The sequence below is a fragment of the Physeter macrocephalus genome, chromosome 2 (genome assembly GCF_002837175.3).
Source record: "Physeter macrocephalus isolate SW-GA chromosome 2, ASM283717v5, whole genome shotgun sequence".
In the NCBI taxonomy this organism is placed as follows: Eukaryota; Metazoa; Chordata; class Mammalia; order Artiodactyla; family Physeteridae; genus Physeter; species Physeter macrocephalus.
Genome location: NC_041215.1, coordinates 68,274,628 through 68,302,228, shown reverse-complemented (window position 1 = coordinate 68,302,228; position 27,601 = coordinate 68,274,628). Strand labels below are relative to the sequence as shown.

General features: G+C 36.6%; 1 protein-coding gene and 1 non-coding gene across 2 annotated transcripts; one reads left to right on the top strand and one right to left on the bottom strand.

Annotated features, from left to right (window-relative positions):
• Window positions 1-1,507: 1,507 nt before the first annotated feature.
• Window positions 1,508-23,697, bottom strand: GCA (grancalcin). The gene is made up of 8 exons (XM_007117275.4): window positions 23,542-23,697; window positions 19,258-19,416; window positions 14,065-14,134; window positions 10,178-10,221; window positions 9,755-9,902; window positions 6,171-6,284; window positions 5,137-5,195; window positions 1,508-4,488 (listed from the first exon to the last, which is right to left on the bottom strand). Exons 1-8 carry the CDS (start codon window positions 23,566-23,568, stop codon window positions 4,462-4,464), a joined length of 648 nt encoding a protein of 215 aa, XP_007117337.2. The 5' UTR covers window positions 23,569-23,697; the 3' UTR covers window positions 1,508-4,461.
• On the top strand, window positions 12,781-12,885 carry LOC112064586 (U6 spliceosomal RNA). Its single transcript, XR_002891549.1, has one exon. It is a non-coding gene; the product is annotated as a U6 spliceosomal RNA (small nuclear RNA).
• Window positions 23,698-27,601: the final 3,904 nt, after the last annotated feature.

The window sequence follows — 27,601 nt, the reverse complement described above, 5'->3', positions numbered from 1 at the left end:
AAGCAAAATATTTAAAAACTTAGTCTCTTGCCTTAAGATAAATTGGGGGTAATGCATTTAGATAGCTTTGGGCAATTAAATATGTATCCACAAGTTGTTAATCCGAAAATCATTTTTAAATGGCCTATTATTTTCAAAAGAATATGGATCTTTAATTAGTATGTTTCTAGAACATCCATACTAGCAATGTTCAGGTTATCCTTTGCAATTTCAGTAATCATAACAAGATAAAACGTGATTAAATACAGTCAACTAAAATGCAAATGACTATATGTGTATATCTGTAAAGTACATATTCATATGTTTATGCTTATGGGAAAAGGTTGCACCCCCCCACACACACAGTATCAGAAGGGGTATTAACTTCTGGCATACTTGTCTCTGAATATAGCTATTAAATGACCTAGACCAATTCTTCTCACTCCCTGTAAGATTTCCAAATTGCCACCATCTCTGATGTTGCAGAAGGGGCACACCTAAAAACGTAAGTAGCACATAGGCAAGGAGCCTACTCATTCCCTAACTCTGTGGCACATCATAGTGGCGTAGAAGTGCCACCAAGGTCTACTTACTATATATTCAGATATAGAAGCACATCTGAGTTTTGAACGCTCAAAATGTAATACACAAAACTGCATCTTACCAAGCTACATGGGTAAAAGGAATGTTAAGTAATATTAGGCTCTTTACTATATGTTTTTTAAAATAAATAGAAAAAGACATGGCAAGAAACAAAAACACAGGTTTCCCAGCATTCAAATAATGAGCTAATAGTGAGACAGAGAAATTTTTCATAACTTTCCCAGTTTTCTGGCAAGTGGTTTTGTGCTCAGAATTCTAAGTTACAGGACAATTTGAATTCAGTATGGACATATGTGATGTTATGATCTTATTCTAGACTACAAATTATCTGAACAGTAGTCATTTAAAATCCTGCCTGCATTCATTCATCACTATAACAGAAGTTCTAAATATTTATTTTTTCTTTGTATCATCTAATATTATTATGAAGTCAAGATATACTCTTAGATGATAACTTAGCATTGTACATTTATTTCAAAATGCTTAATTTGCTATGAAAATGATTTGATTAACACCAACAAAAATGTGATCTTTTAATACAAGTTTCAAAGTAATCAAACACCCATGGTTGCATTTTAAAGTTTAAAAGAAAAATATGCTAACCTGAAAAATGTATTGAATTTTACTCGCTAGATTTAATTTACCAGATTTTGACAAATTTATTCCTATTAATTTCCCAGAAAACTGCTACAAAGAAAACATATCATTTATGAGTCTGTCAAACATAAAAGGACAAAGAAAAGCACATTTCTGACAAATAGTATTTATTTTGTTTGTCCAGTTTAGTAATGCCATAACAGGTGAACTTGATTTGTAAATTTTATTTAAAGAAATCACAAATTAATTTTTTTATGTTCTTAATTACACAGATTTTAACTACATTGATAAATTTTACTTTCTTCCAGGGTAAATGACTTTTCTGGAAATAAACATATCACTTGACATTTTTTTTTATTACTTTTTGTTTCTGAATTCATGCTTGATAGATCAAATGAGCACAGTCCTTGAAATAACATTTAAAGTGGACCAAATTAAGATTCCAATAGTATTAATCTCCCCTTGATGTAATTTAAAATGTGTAAACTGCCACTAGAAATAGAAGTGTAATACCTGACATTTAATCATTTGGCAGTCTTTTAGGCATAGGTGAATTACTGCACTGTTATTTGAACTGAAGCATCTCATAATATATATGTAACAGATTTTGTATGATGCAAAACTTTACAGCAAGCTATTTGAATGTTTATTAAAAAAAATTCTCAAAATGACATGGAAACATGTTTATTGGATAAATAAAAGCACTTAGACATTAAGAGTGTACATTATTCAATAATTTACATCATCGTAAGAAAACTGGGGCATGAGTTAACCAGTACAAACTACCAAACTATATTCATATTCCAGTCATACTCCCTGTAAAACTATTTAATTTTTACCTTAGTAATGGATGTCTGTTTAATTATTTTAAAGCATCAAAAATGTGAATTGCATTTCAGTAAAAAAAATCCTAGTAATATATTCTCTATGGCTAATGTTTATGTAATTATCTATCTAATGTAAAGTGCAAAAGAACTGTCTGACAACTGGGTTGGATTGGCATGGAACATTAGTTTTGCTAAGAGGAAGGGTTCTATGGTAAAAAAAAAAAAAAAAAAGTTCAGAAAAAACTGGGTCAAATAAAATTAAATGAGATTTTCTGTACCTTAGGCTTTATTAAGCTCCCTGAGGAAGGTGAGACTTTCCCAAATACGTTTGGTCATGGAAACTCCTTCTTCACAGACTTCCTATGACCAAAAGTCATAGGAACACCTTTGGAAAAGGATGACTTAGAGAATTGTGTGAAGAATTTCTAACACAAAGTGTCATTTGGCAAAACTTATATGAGTCATGTCAAGCCATTTTAAAAGTTTTACCTCAACTATGAGCATCCAAATAAGGAAAATTATAATTGACCTCAGAATAGGACAGTAACAACCACCTGTATAAACTGGATGTTAAGACTCCATGCTACTGAGTCATAGTATCACCCTTATTCAACATGAATGATATACAGTGTGTTTACATTAGCTTTTTCCTACAACACTTCTAATTAGAATTCTATATCTTTTATGACTCAGTTAACATGCTCTCACATTATCAAATATATGTTCATGAAAAAAAAAATTAACAGCCAGAGGACAAAATTACCTGGATTATTTATTCACACATTTTTATAAAGCTGACCAAATGAATTTGACAGCTAATTATATAAAATTATCAATATCAACATGAATATACATTACTTCCTTTCTAGGATTTTTTTATTTTTTTAATTTTAATTTTAATTTTTTTTTTTTTTGCAGTACGCGGGCCTCTCACTGTTGTGGCCTCTCCCCGTTACGGAGCACAGGCTCCGGACGCACAGGCTCAGTGGCAATGGCTCACGGGCACAGCCGCTCCGCGGCATGTGGGATCTTCCCGGACTGGGGCACGAACCCGTGTCCCCTGGATCGGCAGGCCGACTCTCAACCACTGCGCCACCAGGGAAGCCCTAGGATTTTTTTAAAGTGAAAGTTTATAAAAGGTTTTTTTTCAAGATACTACCATTCATCCTCCATTTTTAATGAAAAATTTTTTAATGAAAAACTATATATTAATTTGGTCACGAGCCATATTAAAATTATGCCATTTGCACCTTTAAGCTGGAAGATATTCAGTTAAAGTGTAAGAAAAAAATATGTGGCTTATTAAAACTTCATTAAGAAAGACTTCGGGGTGTTTGCCCAGAAAGGGACCAGATTAACTTCAGCAGCTTATACCAGGAATCTTAAATGCTAAGGACCTGGTGACTCCACTTTGCAATTTTTGTAGTAACACCACTCAAAAATGCTTCCATGATGCCTACCATGCTTAGGACCCACATTACACTTAGTGGTAAAGACTTACTGGTTTACTAATGCCAAAATCACTGGCTAATGTTGTCAAGAAAGTCAAACTTATAATTTCTGAACATTTAAACAAAGTGGTAGATTACTGGAGTTTTTTAAACTTTCTAAACAGTTAACAGCATTATGTATAAACAATTTAGTTTAAAAGGACAATTTTAAATATTGACATTGCATTAAAAATACGTCATTTCCAGAAAATCTAGATTTAGAAAAAGATGCCATTTTAGGTTACCTATAAAGTGCAGAGAAAAAAGTTATGTTTATTAAGAATTTTTTTCCACAGAAGACAATAAAACATATTGAAGAAAAATATATACTGCAAAAACTTAAAAAAGGAAAAACAATGCCTCCTGTAGTTTTATTTCACCATAGTTTAATTTATGGTTCACCTAAGGTGATTTAAGATAAAATTTTAGGAACTACAACTTTCTTCTTCACAGGCAAAGACTCATGAGTTTCTGTTCTCTGATTATGTGATCAAAGAACAAACCCTATTACAAAGATGGCGCAAAATCTAGGCTTCCCCTTCTGGCTCACCCTCAAATACCAACAACTACAAACAAAATTTCCAAGTATAATTTGTAACCTTCAGGTAAGTATAAATTAGTTTTATCTAGGCTTTCATCATTTAGCTTCTTATATAATCTATCTTGTAAGTAAGAAAGAAAATTAAAACTAAGAGGTATTTATATCACTTAATCATATACCAATATTTATTATGCAGATATCTCTAAAGTTATAAATTTCTATATATTTATATAAATATTACAAATACAAAAACATCTCTTTTACTGCTTTGCATGGTGAGCTAAAGTAAAAACACATAGAAAGAGAAGAGTTTAACAGACAGGAACATGGAAAAGCCCCAAAAGCTTTAATTCAAAGTAGTTCAGTTCATTTCTTCCAAGCACAGAAATTCACAGTATTTCTTCAGCCTTCAAATTCTAGACTTTCAAATTGCCATAGTGCCCTGCAAAAACTAATACATAAGCAAAATCACCAGCTGGTACCAACAAAATGGTTTTTGGTTTTGATTAATTATATTCCACAGAAGCATTTTCACAAGAGGAGAAATTTTGAGTTTCTAAGGCTTGTAACTCAAACCAGTATTATACTAGTAGGGTAAAGTTGACCCTATAATTCCTACATAACAAAAATAAAACAAAACCTTGAAACACTGAAGAACATGTGAAATATAACCTCTCCTTCAGTTAAAAACAAAACAAACTTGGAATCAGGTTAATAGCAACCATCTGAAATGAGAAATGAACAGTTCCATTACCTATCATAGATGAAAATTTCCTACCTCTCTTAGAAGAAAGACCATCACAAGTAAATTACTCTTTATAAAAGCAATGGTAGTTTTGCCCTTAAAAATGATTTGGAACATAAACTGCCAAAAGTCTGTCATAAAATTTAAAAGTATTTTTATGTTTACTATAAAGTCAAATTGGTATTTCTACCACGATTGATCTTACATTTGCATTAAGCTGAAAAACATAAAGAATATGGTCTCTAAAATATATTATTTCCAGTACTGAAACCAGAGATCACTTAAATTTTCTGACAACTGTAAACATATACAGAATACAGTATAAATATCAAAAGTGTAATACAGGATACTTACATCATCATATATGAAACTCACAACCCCTTGTTGCAAGTGGTCTCTTCTCCTAAAGAAATCTTTAAGCAAAAAAATTACTTTTTCTGTTATAATTTAAAATCTATAGTTTTAAATACTTGGTGTCCCCAGGTACTGAAAAATGAATAATTTTATACTCAAGTAAATCTTAAGTGATTTTATGTCCCAGGCAACTGAGATATGAAGAAAACTTTCCAAAACTGAGCTATAACAATTTTTCACTATTTATTTCCTAAATTTTTAAAGCCTTAAAACTCTGATTAGATTTAATAGTGAATAAAGGGGGAAAACACATAATACCATCAACTTGCTGAAGAAAGTGAGGGACACCATTCAAGAAAAAAGCTACATGATACTGTACCCATAAATGGTCCATACCTGTCAATGCTCGAAGCTTCACACAGCAAGCAACATAATCATCAAAGAAAATTCTGCCATTCTTGCTATAACGTTTAACGATAGCAGTTAATGTTTGAGGACTCAACCTATAACCTAGAAAAAGGGATTGCTGGATTAAAACTTGCAAAACTAAACATCAAAAGGACACAACAAACAATGCATTCTTGTTAATGAAGTCATAAAACAAATTAACATTCAAAATTCATTACATAAAAATATACATTAGAAACAAAACACATTCCAATTGAAAATGATCAGACAAAGGTTTCATCACTAATAGTGAAGTGGTACATAATTCTCACAATTCTAGCTTTATAAAAAAGTGAAAGCTAGGAAAAAGAAAATAATTATCTTTTTGTGTTTTTAAAATATATTTTGATTTTTAAACAAGGTCTAGTGTATGTCACAGGTTTTTTTAATGCATCAATATTTCAACCCTGTAATTTTATAGTTCTTTAAAGAATATCAGAGCTCTGGGTGTTTCTGGGAGGACTGGAGGTAGCTGTCCAGTTTTCCCAGCACCACTTATTAAAGAGGCTGTCTTTTCTGCTGAAGAAAGTGAGGGACACCATTCAAGAAAAAAGCTACATGATACTGTACCCATAAATGGTCCATACCTGTCAATGCTCGAAGCTTCACACAGCAAGCAACATAATCATCAAAGAAAATTCTGCCATTCTTGCTATAACGTTTAACGATAGCAGTTAATGTTTGAGGACTCAACCTATAACCTAGAAAAAGGGATTGCTGGATTAAAACTTGCAAAACTAAACATCAAAAGGACACAACAAACAATGCATTCTTGTTAATGAAGTCATAAAACAAATTAACATTCAAAATTCATTACATAAAAATATACATTAGAAACAAAACACATTCCAATTGAAAATGATCAGACAAAGGTTTCATCACTAATAGTGAAGTGGTACATAATTCTCACAATTCTAGCTTTATAAAAAAGTGAAAGCTAGGAAAAAGAAAATAATTATCTTTTTGTGTTTTTAAAATATATTTTGATTTTTAAACAAGGTCTAGTGTATGTCACAGGTTTTTTTAATGCATCAATATTTCAACCCTGTAATTTTATAGTTCTTTAAAGAATATCAGAGCTCTGGGTGTTTCTGGGAGGACTGGAGGTAGCTGTCCAGTTTTCCCAGCACCACTTATTAAAGAGGCTGTCTTTTCTCCATTGTATGTTCTTGCCTCCTTTGTCATAAATTAGGTAACCATATGTGTGTGGGTTTATCTCTGGGCTTTCTATCCTGTACCATTGAACTATATTTCTGTTTTTAAATGCTGGAGAGGGTGTGGTGAAAAGGAAACCCTCTTGCACTGTTGGTGGTAATGTAAATTGATAAAGCCACTATGGAGAACAGTATGGAGATTCGTTAAAAAACTAAAAATAGAATTACCATATGACCCAGCAATCCCACTACTATACCCTGAGGAAACCATAACTCAAAGGACACATGTACCCCAATATGCATTGCAGCACTATTTACAATAGTCAGGACATGTAAACAACCTAAACGTCCAATGACAGATGACTGGATACAGAAAATGTGGTACATATATACAATGGAATATTACTCAGACATAAAAAGGAATGATACCCCAGTGTTCACTGCAGCACTATTTACGATAGCCATGTCATGTAAGCAGCCTAAATGTCCATCAACAGATGAATGGATACAGAAAATGTGGTACATATATACAATGGAATATTACTCAGCCATAAAAGGGAATGAAATTGAGGGCTTCCCTGGTGGCGCAGTGGTTAAGAATCTGCGTGCCAATGCAGGGGACACAGATTCGAGCCCTGGTCCAAGAAGATCTCACGTGCCATGGAGCAACTAAGCCCACAACTACTGAGCCTGCGCTCTACAGCCCGTGAGCCACAACTACTGAAGCCCACGTGCCTAGAGCCCGTGCTCCACAACAAGGGAAGCCACCACAATGAGAAGCTCGCGCACCGCAATGAAGAGCAGCCCCCGCTCACTGCAACTAGAGAAAGCCCGCGCACAGCAACAAAGACCCAACACAGCCATAAATAAATAAATAAATAAATAAATAAAATAAATCTATTTAAAAAAAAGAATATCAAAGCAAAGGTTATTAGTGATCTTTGCCATCATTCAAACCTATATTTCCCATTGACTATATTGCTTACAAGTGTCTTTTATAGTCAAAGAAAATTTGAGAATCAACATGGTTACTCAGAGGGGGAAGAAATAGGAAAATGTTATTCCATTTTGTCCTATAACCCTTATTCTGTTTCTTCACAGATTTTCATCTTAACCACAGTCTTCCTACTATTTCCTTGGTTCTTTATTGTCTAGCCCAGTGGACTCCAAAAGTTTTTGAATGTGTACTTCTATGAGTAAAAAGTTTTGGATCATTCACTCCCATTATATGTGTATTCATTTAGTTTTAAATTCTATACATGAATTACTATTTGATAATTTACATTTTAAAGTATATATAAAACTAAAATTTAAAAAGAATGGAATAAAATTAAAAATATAAATTAATATATTCCACTTGTTGCACCCCTATAGATGGTCTTATATATTTAATGAGATGTGTACACTTTACTGTGAAGAATGCTGGCCTAGAATTATTGTCTTTATATATTAATGGATTAGTAGATTTAGACAAAAGACATTAATCCAGTCAAAGGGAAAAATAATAAAAACAAATACAACAGAAGATAATTCTATGCATAGCTATAATGAAATACAATCCAGGAAACTTGCTAAAAGTAAATGAAAGGAAAGGTATAAATTAATAGAAGTCATATATGCAAACTAATGTAATTATATGCAAATAAGCCCTGAGCTTTCTATTAGAGAATTATGATCTGGATGTGGGACTGATAAAATTCATAAGATTTTCCATAGCATTCTCAGCAAAAATAATTTGAATATCTTAAAATATATCTGAAGACCTTAAATTTGAAAAATACAGAATACCTCTTTGTTACACTCAACTGCCTATGTGAACTCTTCGGTGGTTTTCTTTTTTGTAATTGGTTATATTAATTTTCCAACACTGCTGAATTAAGAACCAAGTTTAATTCATTAGGAATTAAGACTCTATAATTGAACTATACATGTTTATATGGCCAGGACTGTCCCTAAAATGACCATCTATTAAAACATCTATTTATACAACGAAACTAATCATGGCTTTGACTTTAAATTGGAATTTGAGATAATTTGCACTTAGTTCAGATTTCTGAAAGTTAAAATCTTTCAAAAAGTTAGTTCTGTTACAAAAGAATTTTGTTTAAAAATGAGTGTAAATAAAATCACAAAAGTAAATACAATTAAGAAAACTACTTAAAATTGCATTAACTGTAAACAAGTTAAACACCATTTATATTATCACTTTTTGAAAGAAAATAGCCTGAGAACCTTAGCTTATCAGAGATATGCTAAAAATAAATTTACAATCTTTTAAGATATTCTAAAATGTAGACTTCCCATTTTGAGGTTTTTCAGTGTCTACTGTGTGTGCTATACTACATAAAAAAAAGAAGAAAAACAAAAAAAAAACAGTTTTTACTGCTAGAAAGCTAGACTACGTATAGAGACCTGTAATTGATAAGGCTTTGCTGTCAAATTAGAGATCTTACCAAGTTACAAAAGAATACAATATAAATGGTAAGTGAGTACAAACAATTAGAATAAATTTAAGTATACTCAACATAGGAAATTCAGAAATTGTTTTATCAACCAGAGTTATGAAAGATCATCTTTGGAAAACTCAGAAATAAAATGGTTTTGTTAAAGGTCTTTAATCAGAATGTATCTATAACCTTGAAATCAAATTGGACAACAGCTGGTGAAATAATATACCCTTTTTTTTTTTTTTTTTTTTTTTTTTTTTTTTTTTGCGGTACGCGGGCCAATCACTGTTGTGGCCTCTCCCATTGTGGAGCACAACAGGCTCCGGACGCGCAGGCTCAGCGGCCATGGCTCACCGGCCATGGCTCACCGGCCCAGCCGTTCTGCGGCATGTGGGATCTTCCCGGACCGGGGCACGAACCCGTGTCCCCTCCATCGGCAGGTGGACTCTCAACCACTGTGCCACCAGGGAAGCCCTAATATACCCTTTTATTACTTAGCAAATTTAAACAATTAATATTCATCTGAACAAAGATGACCTGGATCGATTCTAAAGAATTTAATATTCTTACCCATAGCAGCAATGGCTTGATTCAATTCATGACGCTCTACTGTGCCACTTCCGTCTTTATCAACAGTTATGAAATTTTGCTTCCAGGCATTAAGAGCTGCCCAAAGTTCTTTGAATTCATTAAATCCCATTTTTCCTGTGTAATCTCTCTGATAGTCATATTAACAAAAATAAGTTTTGATACCAAAGAATCTACCCGGACCCAAAACTCCAAATAATTGACTAAAAAATTGTAAGTTCACTTCTGCAAGAGTTAGCCAAATTTAGCATATAAATAGATTTCTGTGTAAAAATGGAAAAGAATGGAATTCAAACAGGATATTACAAAGTATTGTTAAACTCTCTAGTTTACTATGATCATGTATATCTAACAATTGCCTTATTATTCTATATTCCAATATTTTCTATTTTTAGTCAAGGATACATCCAACATGGCAATCATAATTCTGCAGGTTTCCAAACTGAAGGCTATAAAACATATTTATTATTTGAATTAAATTCTGCTCGATTTTATTTATATAAAATTACAACAATTTCTGTTTTCAAAACAAAACATTTACAAATTGCCAAACATACACAATCACCCAATGAACAAACTTTGAATGTTAGGCATGCATAGTAAAAGAAAAAAAAAGAGACTAAAATAAAAATTACTACCTTCATACTACTCACATCTAGTAAGAGGATTTGGGTAATTAAATAAGCAATTATAAAATACTGAAAATTAAACAAGTGAAAAGGAGGGCTTCAGTCTTCCTAACACAAATGCCAAGTCAGGTTTAAGTAGAAGTTGTCATACACTGAGATCACAAAACTTGAAAGTGTTAGAGATTTGGTTAAAGCTTGGGGTATATGGGAAGGAGAGGCAAGTAATGACTTCAGAAAGCCAGATGAGGACCAGGTCACGAAAGTCTTGAATGCCACCCTAAAGTTTTAGACCAATGGAAGTTACTAAAGGATTTTAAGGAACAGAGGGGCAATTCTAAAATTTCCATTTCAGAAACAGTAGTTGACAAAGAACATACTAGAGAGTAAAGTAAGATGGATCTGGATGTAGGTAAATCATCTGGTAGTTTACTGCAATCAACCAAGTAAGAAAAAGATGAGCTTCAGAACTGAAAGCAACTGTTTTTTCTCGGGGGAGGGGAAAGGAAAGGAAGAAGAAATAAAGATAACAAGATAGTTTGCTATCTTAAAATCAGGGGTTATTAGAAATATTAACACTTTCATATTTAAAGAACTATAACTGAGGACTCACTAGGCAGAATTTAATTTGTCTAAACCTTATCACAATTACATTCAACTAGCATGCTGATTTATCTCAAGACTAATTACACATAGTCCTGATAAAGGAGATATGTCAGTACAGTCAAGTTTACAAAGTTCTTACTAGTAGCTTGTTAAAATAAATGAATGAATACATAAGTAAAAATGCTTAAAATTATTTTACTTTATGCTATTTGATAAAATATTTTGAAATTTTTATAAAGAAAAAAACTATTTCAGCTAAATTTTAGACCCATTAAAGAAAATTATAAAACAATCCAAAAGTTAAAAGAGCTTCCTTTAAATGTTTCATATAGTGTCAATGTTAGAATAGGTGGTTACAGTATTTTCAGACTGACAATTCAACTGACAGTGAAGAGCATTTACTATGAGCCAGGTAGTGTGTGTTTTGTGATTTCACATAAACATGCCAAACCTATCCTAGCCCCAATTTTACAAATAAAGCAACTGGGGCCCAGAAAGATAAAGTCTCCCACGTTCACTAGCTAACAGGTGGAAGAGTCAGGATCGGAGCCCAGTGCTCCTTCATACAAAAACTACTCAGGCAAGGAGGGGGAGAAATCTCTGGAATGGCATTCCATCATTTTGTCAAGTAAATGACATCTGTTTTGCCTTAAAGTTAACATGGCACACATTCATTAAGTGGGAGAATCTGAATAGATGATAATAAATGACAAAAATTGAGTCATCAAATAAGCAGACCTTCAATCAATCTCAAAATAGGACCAAGTATATGTAAGATTAAATATCTCTGACAAAGAATGGAGGGAGAGAATTTTTAGGAAAGTTGACAGATTTTCTCTCTCTCCCCACACCCCATTAGAATGCACAGAATTAAACTGAATTTCTAAAAGTTGTAATCCTTTAGAGAAAAAAAGAATGAGAGAGGAAACAAAGGAATAACATTTTGCAAGTTGGAAAAGTAGGTGGACCTAAGTTGACAACCTAGATCTGAGAAAGTGGCTTCCTGAACTTGCAATACGACAACCAGAGAAGCAGCCTGGTTATCCTGGAGGAGACTCCAAATGTTTAAGAACTGGCAGTACTTCTGAAAATGGGTGTGAATGTAGAGACAAAACCTGAAGGACTGATTGAATGTCTATTTAAGGAGCCTTTAGAGTCCCAAATCCCCTCCTTGCTTCAGCTACATGGATGGCTACTCTGTCTACTCCCACGCCAGTGGACATCTGGGGTTTTATTCTCTGGAGAGGACTGTGCACTGCAGGAAACCAGGCACAGCTGAGGACAGGGCTATCTACTAAAACAAGGAAATTCAATGACAATTTACAAAAGACTGAGAACCCTGCTGAGTCCTCCTTCCTCCGCTCCAGACAGAAGATCAACTGGACAACCAGCCCCAAAGAAAATCCCGAAAGATCCTGATACCCAGTGTTGGAGGACACACTGCCCAGCCAAACCACCAGACTCTGAAGTCTACAGTCAACACCCAGCCTGGCTCTCTGGGATTCTAACTGGCATTTTAGTTAAATATGAGCAAGCTAGGATCATCAGACACCTGAGAAAAGCACCTAACATGGAAGACAGCCAAACAAACAAGCTGGAAAAAAAAACTGGAGGAAGTAGGTTATGTAGGAAGAAAAAAACTTAAAAAAAAAAAACCTCAGAGAGATAAGGAAAGATATCGCATTCATGAAAAAAGAACAAAGGCTCTTGGATTTTAAAAACATGATAGGAGAAATGAAAGGCTCAATGGAAGGTTTCGAAAATAAAGTTGACTTCTCGCTTCAGCAGCACATATACTAAAATTGGAACAATACAGAAAGTAGCATGGCCCTTGCACAAGGATGACATGCAAGTTTGTTCTGTGAAGCGTCCCATAGTTAAAGAAGAGAAATAAAGTTGAGGAAATTTCCCCAAAAGTAGAGGAAAATAAGAGGTAGGAGAGAAAAGGTAAGAAAAGTGACCCAGTCCAAAGATGCTTTCCAGAAAGAGAAAATGGAGAAAACAGAGCTGAACTAAAGCAAATGAGTTTCCAGATTAGGAGTGCCCACTGCATTCCCCACACAACCAGGCACAGCACTGTGACATTTCAGACTAGGGACAAAGAGAAGATCTCACAAGCCTCCACACAGTAATAACAAACAACATACAGGCAGGAAACAAAAAGATAAAGCAACAATGGAAGCTGGAAACAATGGAGCAATACCTTTAAAATTCTGGAAACAATGGAGCAATACCTTTAAAATTCTAAGTCAAAATGATTTGTAATCTGGAGTTCTATACCTGGCCAATCACTTAATTCTGAGGATAGAATGAAAGCATTTTCAGAGAAAGTCTCAAAAAATTTACCTCCCATGCACTTTTATTAGAAAGCTAATTCAATATATTTTATGGAATTTAAAATGACAACAAGGGATGGAATGAAGGGGAGATCCAACTCAAGAGAGAGAAGAAAGGGCTCCGCTCCAGAAGGAGTGCAAGCATGACAGCTATGCACAGAAAACGAAGCACAACAGAAAGCTCCTGGATGAGGATTAATTTCAGAAAAAGCAAAAAGTTACATTAAAAGGAAAATTAATCATATATTATTATAAGACTCAGGAAGAGCATTTAGATAGTAACAATAAGGCAAATACTGATTAGTGATCTAATGAAAATTACTTAACAGCAGATGGTTGAGGGGAGCTCCTGTGTGGAGTACAGGGACACAGGTGAGAGGATTACATCCTCATCACCCACAGCAGGACATAATAATTGATGATCATTAAAACTGAAAATCAATAGTGATAAAGGCATGCTATTTTGAGACATGGAGGCAAATTTCAAAAGCATTAGCTGAAGAATTTTAAAGAGATTTTCTCTGCGAGTGGTTAACATCGGGGAGGGAGGAATGCATGCTGAACAGTATTTTCATAACAAGCTTTGCAGAATTATTTGGCTCTTTGAACTATGTGCATGTATATCTGTGATAAAAATTTTTTAAAATATTTTAAGTATGGAAACAAAAAAGTTAGAAAATGAATTTCCTAGTCCAATTTTAACAGAGGAAAAAAAAGATCTCACGAGAAAAAGTTCCACTAATTCCAGACTGTGTTAAACATTTCTGAAGTTCTTCAGCATCCACTTCACCATCCTGTTACAAAATAATTATAACCTGATTAATAAAATCAGCTGTATAAAAGCATACTAAAATGCTAACTGCTCTAGGCTGATCAATAAATATGCAATCTTCAAAATACTACTCTATTATCAACTACAAAATTCTAGAGATATTTACTGACGGCAAAGGCACATTAGAGAACATCACACAACATGAATACTTTTTTCACAATCAAATTTTATTCTATTAAATTATTAATGCATTTCAAATATAAGTTATATTCTCTACTTCTGAAAAAATAGCATAATCACTCTGTCCTATAATAGTGCAAAGTAATACCTTGTGAGAATCATTATACCTCTACTTAAAATAGTTAGAAAAATGCCTAAAATGCTAAAATGCATTCAGAGAAGTCTCAAACACTTTCCTTTTATGCCCATTTTGAGGGGTGATTATTTCTAAAGGATACTGAATCTTTAACTGGGAAGAGAAAATATCTTCTTCCTCCACAGCATTAACCTCAGCAAAATTTTAGAGTCCCCTCTGATTTTTTGTCCAAATATTCGTGTTTGACCTTCTTATGGGAAAAAAATTTTTTTTATCACAAACAAGAAACCACAATGGAAGTGAAACAGGTTGAATACTCTCATTATGTTTCAGTACCTCATCCTATTTTCTACAAAAATAAAGAGTAATTTACTTGGAAGCATCACATACACTGTCACAAATTCAAAACAACAGCTCTGAGAAAGGATTAAGGAGGCAAATTTAAAACACGTAATTTGTAGGAACCCAAGAAAAAAACAAAAGTTTTACAAACTACTTCTAAGGAGTATTATAAACATTATCAGGCAAGTGAGAGACTAACCTTTAAATATAAGGAAGTTTAAGAAAACTCAGTAGTCACAGTAATGTTTTAATGCAATATTAAAAAAAAAATTAACGCAAAAATTCTGTGAATAAATATCCAGTTTTTAAACAAAGGATCTGACCCTGTGGTTGCATCATTCACTTCATTTGTCTCTTGATATTGACCCTGTTTAGGTCTATCAAGCCTGTTAGATTTACCTGACGGTTTTACATTTTTAAGACATTAAAGTATGTACTGGTTTATTTATTGTATTTTAGTCTACTTGTTTCTGGAAAATAAACCCAAGTATTTATTAGAACAACGTAACTCAAGGCAAAGGATTTTATATTTCAGTGAAATCTGATTCTGGACACAATCTAGGTGGGGAAAATCACAAAACCACTAGGTACGGAAGGGTGACATGGGGAAATGTGGAAGGGGACAGAAGGCGAGGGGGCGGTGAGGAGAATAAACAAAAACTTCAGTCACTGTAAGTTTAAGGAACCAATATTCCAAAGTATGTGGAAAAATCTAATGTTCAGAAAGACAGTCCACAAGAATGAACCATTTCAGAACAAATTCATACAGGATGAAAGAATTTTATAGAGCAATCATTAAAACAAGTATGCTAAGAAAATGCAGAGAAATAAATGAACAGATATCTTCCATTTAGAAAGAATAAGAAATTCATCCATTTAACATATATCTATTGAACAACCTAACATGTTCAAGCACCATTAAATGGACTAAGTACCAAGCCGTGTCCAAAACAAATTCCTCGCCTTCATAGAGGTTACATTTTAGTGGTGGGAGAGAGGCGGTAAAGCAGAAATTACATCTGATGGTAGTAAGTGCTGAGGGAAAAAATACAGCAGAGTAAAGGTGCTAAGAAGGAGTGTTGTGGAGTACGGCGAGGAGGCCAATGGTATTTTACATCATAGATGGTAAAGCAGAGCCTCATATGTAAGGTGAATTTTGAGAAAGATTTGAAGAAAGTGAAGGAGCGAGCTATGCAGACATCTGAGGGAAGAGTGCTCTAGGCCCGAGTCGTCCAAAACAGAAGCCACTAGCCCTACGTTCCACCGAGCACTTAAATCTGCCTAGTCTGAAGAGAGATGTTCTGTTAGTGTAAAATACACGCCAGATTTCCAAGACTTAGTAACCACGACATAGAGTAAAATATCTTATTATTAAGTTTTACATGATTACATGTTGAAATGTTAATCTTTTTTGATACACTGGGTTAGATAAAATATTCTATTAAAATTAATTTCACCTATTTCTTTTTACTCCTTAAAATGCACTACTTGGAGGCTTGAGAACTACACACGTGGCTTGCATTTGTGGCTCATACTCTATTTAATTTGGACAGTGCAGTTCTAGGCAAAGAGAACAAGTATAAGGGTCGGAGGATGTTCTTGGTGTTGCTATCATCTTCACTCACTCACCTTGAGCACGCCTCTCCCTGTACCGTTATCATTTCCCACAGGTCTAGCTCCCTGACTAGACAGAGATCGTCTAGGTCAGTATCTGAGTTTCATTTACCTTTCATCCCCAGACCCTAGCCCAGTATCTAGTACAAAGCAAGTTAGCTGTTTGGTAGAATGAAGACAATTCCTTTGGTTCTTCACTAAACTGTAGTCATTTCTGACAGTTTGTAGCCATATTCATTTACTAATTCAAAAGGTTGAAACTAGTACAATTTCTCATTCAAGTATGGATTAAATTTAAAAATCTAAAACCTAATTAACAAATGAAATTCTATTTTACATGTGTTTTTATAGAATTTTGGAGTTTTTCTAATAACCTGAATAGCTTTGCTAAAAGTTATTTATCACTATTAGAAAGCATTATCCCGGTACACTACTTCATACTTGTATTTCATACATTTTATAAAAACATGTTATCTTAATTAACTAACAAGCAGTGTCTTCCTAAATTATATGGAGAAAATCCAAGTGATCATTTTGGATCTCTTTACAGACAGTTTGAGCTGAGGATTGTGATCAACTATCTAAACCCTCAACTAAATTACCTATCATTAGTGGTAGAAAACTGCATTTTCTAATTAAATATTAAGAGCTTTAGATAGATAATTAACAAAAAATCAATTGCCCTTGGTTAGGTTAACTGATAGGCAGCAAGATTTTGAAATGATATTCAAGTTTAAGTCCTATCTGTTAGGCTAATCAATCTTAATCTCTACTTACTCATCTATAATAAAAGAGCACATCCATCTTGCCTAACTCACAGAGCTGCTGTGTGGAAAAATGCAAGCAGTGTGCACATTAAAGCTAAAGTTGTTGGTATTATCAAGATACTTGTGTGTGTATACGTGTGTGTGCCTGTGTGTATTTATGAAGGAACTAACCAAACTTTCCCTGAATCAATTGATGATTGAATCATTACTGTTAGGAAAACATCCTCCTATAAAAAGGGACACTGCAGAAACTTTTAATTGGACATTTCTCATAGAGTATCTTTAATTATGAGTCTTATCAAAAAAGAATATAGCTGTAGAAGTGAGTTTGGTAACTAGGTTCTAGGATCATAATGTATAAATCTGATACTACACTTGAACCGTTAAAGCCAGACAAAATTCATCATATAAGAGAACTGTCTAAATATTTGGACTAAAAATTGAAAATGAGATAGTTTATGCATCCATTCAATGACTAATATAATCCTAGTGCCTCCTGGGTAAGAGACAATATGACAAGGGCCACGTCCTTATGCAATTTAATTTTTCAAAAGCACAAGACTGAAAAATTTAAGGGAAGTATCAAATAGTACAATCATAGCAAATCATTGTTGACAACTGTTACAATGAAATAGTTCTTAAGTCAAATAAAGTCTCTAAATATATATGTCTGGTTCTTACGTTTTAAGGTGTAATTTTATAAAATGGATTTATCATATAGTCAGCTATAGATAACATACTTATTCCCAGTATTATACTATCAATATTTAAGAGTTCCTTGCAGATAAGAGTGGCATAATGCAACAGTTAGGATTGCATTTAGCTGCAAAACAATTAGAAAATGTTATAAAAGGGGCGTAAACAAATCAATGTTTATTGTTTTTATACAAGAAGTCTGGGGCTAAGCAGAATAAGACTCTGTGGCAACTTAATGAGGCCATCAATCTCTTTCCATGTTTCCATATTCCCCATACATAGGCCTTTATCTCAAGCTTGTTGCCTCAAGATCACAAGATGGCTGCAGCACCTCCATACTGCAAGTCCCCTTTCCAGGCAGGTAGGATGAAGGCGGAGAAAGGGCCAACACTAGTTCCAGGAAAGCTTTCCTCATCTGGAAAAGGAAAGCATCCCAAAGAAATTACACCTATATCTCAATGGCCAGTTTTATGGCACATGGTTACCTTCATAGAAAGGTGTCTGAGATGGTATTAGGGCTTTCCAACCGCTACCACACGTGAAAAGGGAAAAGGAGGTTTTGAATGGAATTCGGGTAGCCAAAACAAAGTGTCTGCCACATGTAATAACTCTGTGCATATCCTCTATTTCTAGAAAGGCATATGGGACCTAGTGAACATTTAACTGATTGAATAATGAATGGAAAATGTTATCAAACTTCTATGAAATTCTATGCACTCAATAAATCATTCTTGACCACTATAAAAGAAAAGAGATATGGACTGTGACTGAGACCCAAGTATGAATCTGTCTCTGCTCATTAGTCTGGTATTTGCCCCTTCATTCTGCCTTGTTTCCTTTATCTTTTCCTGATTTGCTTTACCATCAAGCCTCTCCCGGGAAACATCCACAATTTACAAGTCTCCTTTGTGATACTCTGCCCCAGCTTCCTCAAGGAGATTTACATACAGATCTCTTTTTCCCAGATCCTATCTGGCTCAGTCTCCACGCACCACCCTGGTTACCCCTAACGTGTTAGACATCAAACTAACAGACTTTTTTTTTATTTTTTTTTGTGGTACGCGGGGCTCTCACTGTTGTGGCCTCTCCCGTTGCGGACCACAGGCTCCGGACGCGCAGGCTCAGCGGCCATGGCTCACGGGCCCAGCCGCTCCGCGGCACGAACCCGCGTCCCCTGCATCGGCAGGCGGACTCTCGACCACTGTGCCACCAGGGAAACCCCAGACTTTTTAATGAGATAATTATGACTACCCTCATCTCTGATCTCAAGAAGAAAATTAGTCTAGATAAGTTTAAAATGCAAGTTTCATATACCTTTAAAATGACATACTAAATAAAAGAGTTGACATTTGTTTTAAGTTGCAATCATTTTTTATAACTGATATTTGTGCTCTATATTTAGGATTTTACCTGGTCAGCAACAGCAGTGAAGTATGTCCACATGGGGTCTCCAGCTGAGGAATAACTGTCCGGATAAGCTGGGCATGCAGGGTATCCACCAGGGAGCACAGCTGGCCCTGTTCCTGGCAATGGCTGTCCCATTTGCATCTGATTGCTAAAATTTCCAAGCTACAAGAGTGAAAAAGGAGAAGGTTATTAATACAAATACTACCCATTATCCACTGAAGTTGGTTTAAAAGAAAATACTTATGAGAAGTCCATTGAAAAGCAAAAATCGAGTTACTGAAAGCTCCCAAATTATCACAAAAGCTGTTAGCTACAAACTGCGAGATGCCCTGCATTACTTAATTCAGCTCATTAACAAATGTTATCCAACATGTTTTAAAGTGTTAAAGAAAAAAGAAGTCTCTAGCCTCTAAGAATGAGGCACACTTTAAAAAAGTAAAAAATACAAGAAGCGAAAAGTTAAAAATACAAGAAAATTTCACCTAGAGTAAAACTAAGAAGTAGTATATCTAAAGACACATACATAGACTACATGGTAAATACAATACAACAAAAATGTGAATTAATCATGGGAAGATGCTTAGGGCTGAAACATCCCTTCCACTAGAAAATATTTATTTTTAAAAAAGCAAGATATCAATGAACAGAACAATAAAGTGATAATTCCAACAATAGTCCTCTTCAAAACTGATAAGAATAACAACAACGAGAATACCAACAATAATAATACTCAGCTAATATTTATTGAGAGCTTTTTATATTGCAGGTACTGTTCTAACTACTTTCCACCTACCATGTGAGCTGATTTCCCAACAACTCAGTGAGATATGAAAGTACTATCCTTTTTTCAGTTGAGGATGTGAAACTTCAAGAGGTTTCCTGAATTAGTTACGGTCAAATGGCTAGTAAGAAGTAGACCATGATTCAAATATGAAGCTGGCCCCAGAGACTACATACTGTTTGTTTCCTGCTATGGCTCTGGTTACTGTCTTCTTTTCACTTTGGAACTTGGTATACATTTTTTATATCTTAGAGAGATATTTTGACCCACTGTTTTTAATGAGTCTGGAGGAGGAAAAAGTATCAAGATTATTCATTATTCCATTTGGAACAAAAATCTTGATCTGCATCTTTGAAGAATAAACAGAGAGTGATGGGCAAAAAGAGAAAAGAATTCTAAGAGAGGGAAAAAGGCAAAAGGCAGGAGCCTTTAGTGGCAGTTTGAAAAGCTACAGCATGGGATATGGTAAAGGCAAAAGGTATGCAGGAAGTATGGGAGCTCCAGGAAATGTGCTCAAGGATCAAAAACTAGATTATGAAGCAATGAAGTATAAGAAAGGGAACAATAAACATTAAAACAGTATAATGAATTTGAAAAAAAAAGTGATTGTTTAAAAGTTATTCTTTGAAAAGAGACAGACTGTCAAAGGACAGGCCAGTTTCTGGAATAAAAAAGAGAAGTGTATATAACCACAAAGAGAATTCAAATTAAAAAATACATATTAACAAATGCTTATGAACACCTCTTTACCAATACATTTGAAAATGTAGGGGCTTCCCTCGTGGCACAGTGGTTAAGAATCCGCCTGCCAATGCAGGGGCCATGGGTTCGAGTCCTGGTCCGGGAAGATCCCAAATGCCGCAGAGCAACTAAGCCCGTGTGTCACAACTACTGAGCCTGCGCACCTATAACCCAAGAGCCACAACTACTGAAGCCCGCGTGCCTAGAGCCCGTGCTCCGCAGCAAGAGAAGCCACCGCAGTGAGAAGCCCGCGCACCGGAACGAAGAGTAGCCCCGCTCTCCCCAACTAGAGAAAGCCCGCGTGCAGCAATGAAGACCCAACACAGCCAAAAATAAAATAAATAAATAAAATAAATTTTAAAAATAAAAAAAAAGAAAATGTAAATGAAATGGGCCTTCTAAAAGTATCTAAATTCTATAAATTACAAATATTGACTCAAGAAAAAAAAACTTCCTATTTCTAATAAGGGTAACTAGGATAAGATCAATCTTCACCAAAAAAAAAATTTTCATAAAATATTATTTTTTAATATTAAAGGAAAAAGGTAAAATTTCCTCACTCATACGGGGAAACTTCCAGGCCAATACTGGGGGACAAGTCTAGACCCAGAGGTAAAAGGATTAGCAAAATTCCCAAAGCAGCTTTTGCTCTGAGGCAATAACAAACACCTAGACCTTGGTTCCAAGGCCTCCAAGGACGTGGAGGGCAATCAAGGCCTGGGGCATATCCAAGAAATTAAGGCTTACTGGAGACCCTCACACCTTAAGCTTCACAGAAGGAAAACTGAAAAAAACTTTTTTCTAAGAAGAGAGGCCAAACTAAATATAAGCCTATTAGTGAAAAGCTCATGTTGAGGTGGTGCCAGGAACCTGGCTATAGATCCTCTACTGTGGCATCTCCATGGGTGCCTAGAGGGTTCAGCATACTTGTTTTCTAAATCAAAGTCAAGCAAGCAGTATTATATGAAGAACCTGTCCTTAGGAATAACCTTCTATCTACCTTTCCTTCCTGTCTTGCAATATTAACTTCTCCAAAATCCAAAAATGTCAGAGCCTGGTGGTGGCCAGATTAAAGATGGCTGCAAATTCTTTGCAACCTTTCCCCTGCAAAGGCAAAGACTTTCTCTACTCCCTTGAATCTGGGCTGGGCCTGTTTCAGCTTTATCTGGTAGAAACTGCACCACATGCATTCCAGGCTTAAGACTTTAAGAAGACAGGCAGCTTTAGTTTCTCTCTTAGAACATGGCCAGCATGAAGAAGCTCAAGACCCATGTGGAAGGGCCCACATGGAGGGAAACTCAGACCCCTAGCCTACAAAGTAAACCCTGAAAAGTAGTTTATAATAAATTCATATTTCAAGTTGTCTTCCCAATAGTTTCAAATGAATCAAAACTGATCATTAGGTCATCATTGTCATCACCTGGTAATGTGACTGAAGAAAACCTTGGACTTAAAAGTGTCAACAATGTCATTTTCATGTAGTTTTGCACATTTTTGAATCTTTAGTATTATCTTTGATCCCTAGTTTCGTCCCAGAAATTTTCAACTACTTGTCCATTTTGTGAGGGTTACTTTGGTTAACTAGACCATATAATCTGTAACCCTGGAGAATTCTGCACATATAAACTGTGTAATAAGTCACAACAGGCTGCATAGAACTCCACTTCATACCTCAGGATACCAGCTGTACCTTATGTCAGTGTTCTTCAAACATTTGCTTCCCTATCCCTAAAACAATGTTGAAAAGTTATATACCTTTCCCCACAGTTTATGTTGACATATGACGTTCTTAAGTTTAAACAGTTGTAAAGAATGCAATGCCTAATACACTGTAAATCTCGACATTCACAAATGATGTTTTACATCACTCCTTGGAAAGTATCCGTTGCTATCTACATACTATAATGATCTGATGCTTGCTCCCACCCATTTTTTTTTTTTTTTTAAAGAGAAATTAAAATGCTCTTCTGGAACATTTAGAAATTTTACCTTTTTCCTTTTATTCTTGGAACTTATTTTTTATTCTATTTCTTCCTCATCTGTATAAGCTTTCTATGCTTAAAATGTATCATTATGCTTGAAAATACTGATCACACTATAACACTTACCTAAAATAAAAATATGTATGTAAATTGAAATTTAAAATTTTGTTTTATTTCCTTTTACCATAATGGATACTACAGTCACAACTCCAAACTCCCAAAAGTGATGCAGGATAAACAGTTACGTAAGAAAGTATAATCTTCTCAACCTCCCCACTCCCCCATCCCCGCCCAAAGTCTAGAAGAACACTGTCCTTGGTAGAATAGTAAACATTAGAAGACATTTAGCATACCTTAATTTATTCATAAGCAACATAGAGAACAGAAAAGAAGTGGTCAAAAAATTCAGGAAAAGGATGTCTAGCAAAACTGGGGAGGAGGAGGTTAGGAGGATTGGACGGAGGGCGAACCACAAAAGATTACTGGAACAAGAAAAAGGATGCTTTGTTCCTCCATTCCAGGGAAGAAATTTCTAAAAACACTCCACACCCTTGGCTCCACAAGGACTCATCTAAGGGTTCCTCAGGGACCAGAACACCTGCGGCTCCCCGCTCGGCCCCAGCCCCGGCTTCCTGCACGGCGCGAAGTCCCGGCGCCGCCTAGTACCAGAGGCGGGCGAAGTTAGCCGGGACCGACCGAAGGCGGATCCGGCACCTTGGCACCGCTCGCCGGAGCGCCACACCCCGCGGAGGCAGAGGCCGCGCCGAAGCGGCCAGGACTCACCCCTCCTCCGTATCCCGGGTAGGCCATGACAATCTTGCGAACGTCAACCGTCACCCTTCGAGTCAGCGTCCGCCAGGCTGGGAGAAAAGCGGAGGTACTGCTGCAGGCTCAGGTGAGGTTAACAGACTCGCCGGCCGCGGCGTTCACTTCCTCGAGACCAACCCCTCCCGGAGTCCAGCTCTGCCCTACTCAGCTCGGATTGGCTGAGATCCGCCCTTCGGAGCCTATAGTACCTAAGCCCGCCCCTTCCCCAAGGCTAGTCCCATCCATCTCGTCTCTGATTGGCTTCACGCGCCCAGCCTTTTCCTATTCCTCTTTTATTGACTCGCTCGGGTCTTGCGCTCTCTCCTCGCTAAATCGAGAACCCTTTGCAACAGTAACTTCCACCCTCTTTGGAAAGGCTCTCTAGGTCGGTTTCTTTTCTCCTTAGAAACCCCAGACCAGCAAGTGCATGACTTCTTTTAACCTCCACTCTTTTGAAGCTGGACTACCGAATACGTATCTATGAATTTCAAAACTTGAAGAGTTACTTACATCTATTTTTGCGTAGCGTTGATGTCACATCATCAAAACTATGAAACCTTGACCTCTACTCCAAAGCTAGTGCTTCTGAGCTAAAACTCTCTTGACACCAAGTTTTATCAAAAGGTTATTATGGTTTGTTAGATAAATGGTGACCAGAAGTTGCCAGATTTAGCAAATAAAAATACAGGATGTCCAGTTAAATTTTATTTTAAAAAAAATGAAATTCTAAAAATATGAGTATGTCCCAAACATTGCATGGGTCATACACTTATACCAAAAAAATTATTCGCTGTTTACACGCTGATAATATACAAGGCATCCTATATATTATCTGGCAACCCGACAAATGACTCAACATTTGGGCAAGCTCTTTAAGTTGTGCCTCCTAATTATATCCACCGAGGAACAGCTTGGTTTTTAATCACTCGGTGCAAAGTTAAATGCTCAATTACTTTGATTTATTAAGTAATAGTCATTGACAGTTCTGCTTTTCTCTGGAGCTCAAATGAATTTTGTAGCTCCAGCTTGAAAAGGACAGGACACACACAGGGACAGGACAGCTGTAGATTTAGTTTAAAAGCAAACAAAAAGACCATAATGATATTATTTTGAGTTATCTCTGAAGAATAAGACAACTGCTAAAATGTTTCTTAAAAATAAGGATGTGGAAGAAAGTGTCATCTATTAGCAGAGGAAATCAACCTTGCAAAGCTGAGGAACTGTTGGTCAGTTACATTACAGAGGAGGAACCTTGTCAAACCTAATTTTCTCAGAAAGAGATAGAGAGAAAGGAAGATTGCTAAGGTACAAGCCACTCGTGACAAAATGTGCATTGGTTCCCCTAACACAATAAGAAATACTTTAGCCAGTGAGGTTAAATTATTGGCATAAATAAATAAAGGGGGATGGTAAAATCTATTTGATAAGAGGAAAGAACATTTGACTCATTAAAGCATCAAGTGATATAAAGCATTACAAAGCAAAACAAATCATTGCGAAGTTTTATTCTAATTGATTAACTGCGTATTCAAAGAAATACTCAGAGAGGATCAAGTGTTTTACATTTACAATCTTAGTCTAAATCTCTGGTCAGAATTTTTGTGCATCTTCTTTTCATCATACTAGCCTTACCGATGCATTACATTTTTTTCAAAACTCCATGGGTTCCTTGCATTTCTACACATGTAGTTTCAAGATAGGAATAGTATTTTCCTCAAGGGCAGAGAGAAGATTTGCTGCAAGATAGCAAAGCTAATTTCTCCTTCCAGGGCAAAGTTTGCTTAGGTTTGCTAGCAGGACTTTCCTAACCTTAGAGTTCCTTCATGCTGGTTCAAACCCACTGCTTCTGCATCACCCACCTAGGAGCTCCATTTCACTCAGTGGGACTTGGGAGCAAAAGGAATGCATGAGAACCTGAAGCTCATGCTGCCTGTGCTGTAAGTAACAAAGTTCTTTGTCTCTGACAGAGGAATCTCATGCCTTTTGTCAACTTCTATGAAATTGTGGCAGGCTACTTGTTAGCTTGCAAGTAGGATAAAATATCTGATCCTTTGAAGTTCTAGGCAATGTGTCTCTTTCTTAGAGAAAGAACTACCCAGGGAAGTTCCTACTGAAGGGTAGCAGAATATGCCACCCCAAAATATGCCACTTTGGCATAAGGATTATTTTGAACTGAAGGCAACTGAGAAGAAACAGATACAAGAAAAGCTCTCTACTCTCCAATTGCCTAACAACAGGACCAAAGTGTCCCTCTTTCCCTTTCTACCAAGGACAGAGATGAATACTCTGAGACAAGTTTAGTCCCTTATCAATAAAGAAGGCAGGGACTTAAATCTGCATAACAAATCTTATGCTTGTTTATCTTTCTTTTCCTGGTAACCTCCCGGTAGCTAGTTTCCCCACACCTTTCTTTTCTCTTTAGCTGAAGATGGTATTTAAGCTGAAGTTCTAAGCCACCTCTGAGAATTATTCATTTTTCATTTTTCTCTGGGTATCTCCTATGCATACATGAGGATTCGTGTTAATAAACCTCTGGGCTTTTTTTCCTCTTGTTCATCTGTCTTTTGTCATAGAGATGTCAGCCAAGAACCCAGAAGGGTAAAGGGAAATTGATTTTACCTCCCGTACACTATCATGTGAGATAGAGAGGATTTTCTACACTACAGTTTGCTGTATCTCTGTCTCTAAACCTAGTATTTCATATTATAAATTTTCTAGTATAGGAACTTACAATTTCAAATAAGTCAATAAAGAGTATTTTTGTAAAGTAATTGTATGATCAGGCCACCCAAGATGGCTGTTCTCTTGCTCTCAGTACATCCCCTGCTTGACCAGGCCTGCTTCACCTACACCCTACTCACCTGACTAACCTCCCCACATACTTGCCCCAGGCCTTAGCTAATGGCTGTTACTTTAGCCACTGTGATAGCTTATCAAAGGGGCAGTGAGAGGTGTGCTCCTCTGCTGGTTTGCCTGGTAACCAATGAGCCAACCTGATGTCAATTCCCCCTATAATTGGTAACCCACTGTCCCCGGAGCAAAGACTTCCCCATGTCCTGCCCCCTGTCCCCCACACATGGAGGGATGTCACTCCAGGACCTTGCTTCAGATGTCTAAGCTCCCCCATCCAACAAACCACTGATGTCTCTGTTGCTGACTCTGGGCTCTTTCTTCCGTCTTGAAACTGGGTAAGTACAGGGCTTGCAGGGCTGCTTAGTGCAGCCCAACAGTAACAGTAATGAAAATTTGCTCCCTGATTCAGTGAGCACTGTATGAACAATATCATCTTATGAAAATGTAATGTATAAAAAACAATTTTAGGGGTGGACTCAAGATGGCATATGAGGAGGATGTGTAATTCGCGTCTCCTCACAACTAGGGCACCTACCAGGCACCGGTGGGAGACCACAGACACCTAAGGGGACAGGAGGAACCCCCAGCGACCGGTAGGACGTGGGGCTTGGGGGCAGTGAGGGGGGAGGAGAAGTGGAGGAGGGACAGGACTGGCGCTGCTGAGGGGCGGCTGGGGGAGGGGAAGGGATCCCACGCCTGAAGGGGGAACTTGGGGAACCACTGGGAGGGCAGAGGATCAAAAGGGAGCGTGGCCAGGTTTCCCCTGCCTACTCGGACCCCCAGGAACCTGTTGAGATCCCGGGCCTGATCCTCTGCCCACCTAGACCCCCTCCAGCCACGCAGGTCCTGAGAGACTGGGAGGGAGGGAAGGCGGAGCAAAAGTAAAGGCCGGACCTCCGGGACCGGCACCCGTGAGGGGCAGCTGGGGGAGGGGAGGAGTTCCTACACCCAGCAGGACCCACCCACCGTTAGGGGTCCAGCGGCGATGAAGGAGACGCTGGGGGAGACGGTACGGCAGGGCGTAAAGGAACAGAAGGGAACGGGGCCAGTGCTTTCCCTGTCCACTCAGGCACCAGGAAGCCTGTTGGGCTCCCGGGCCTAATCCTCTACCCTTGGAGCCTCCCTCCTGCTGTGCAGAGCCCAAGCCCCGCCCCTACACCCCCACCCAGGGCCCCACCTCTAC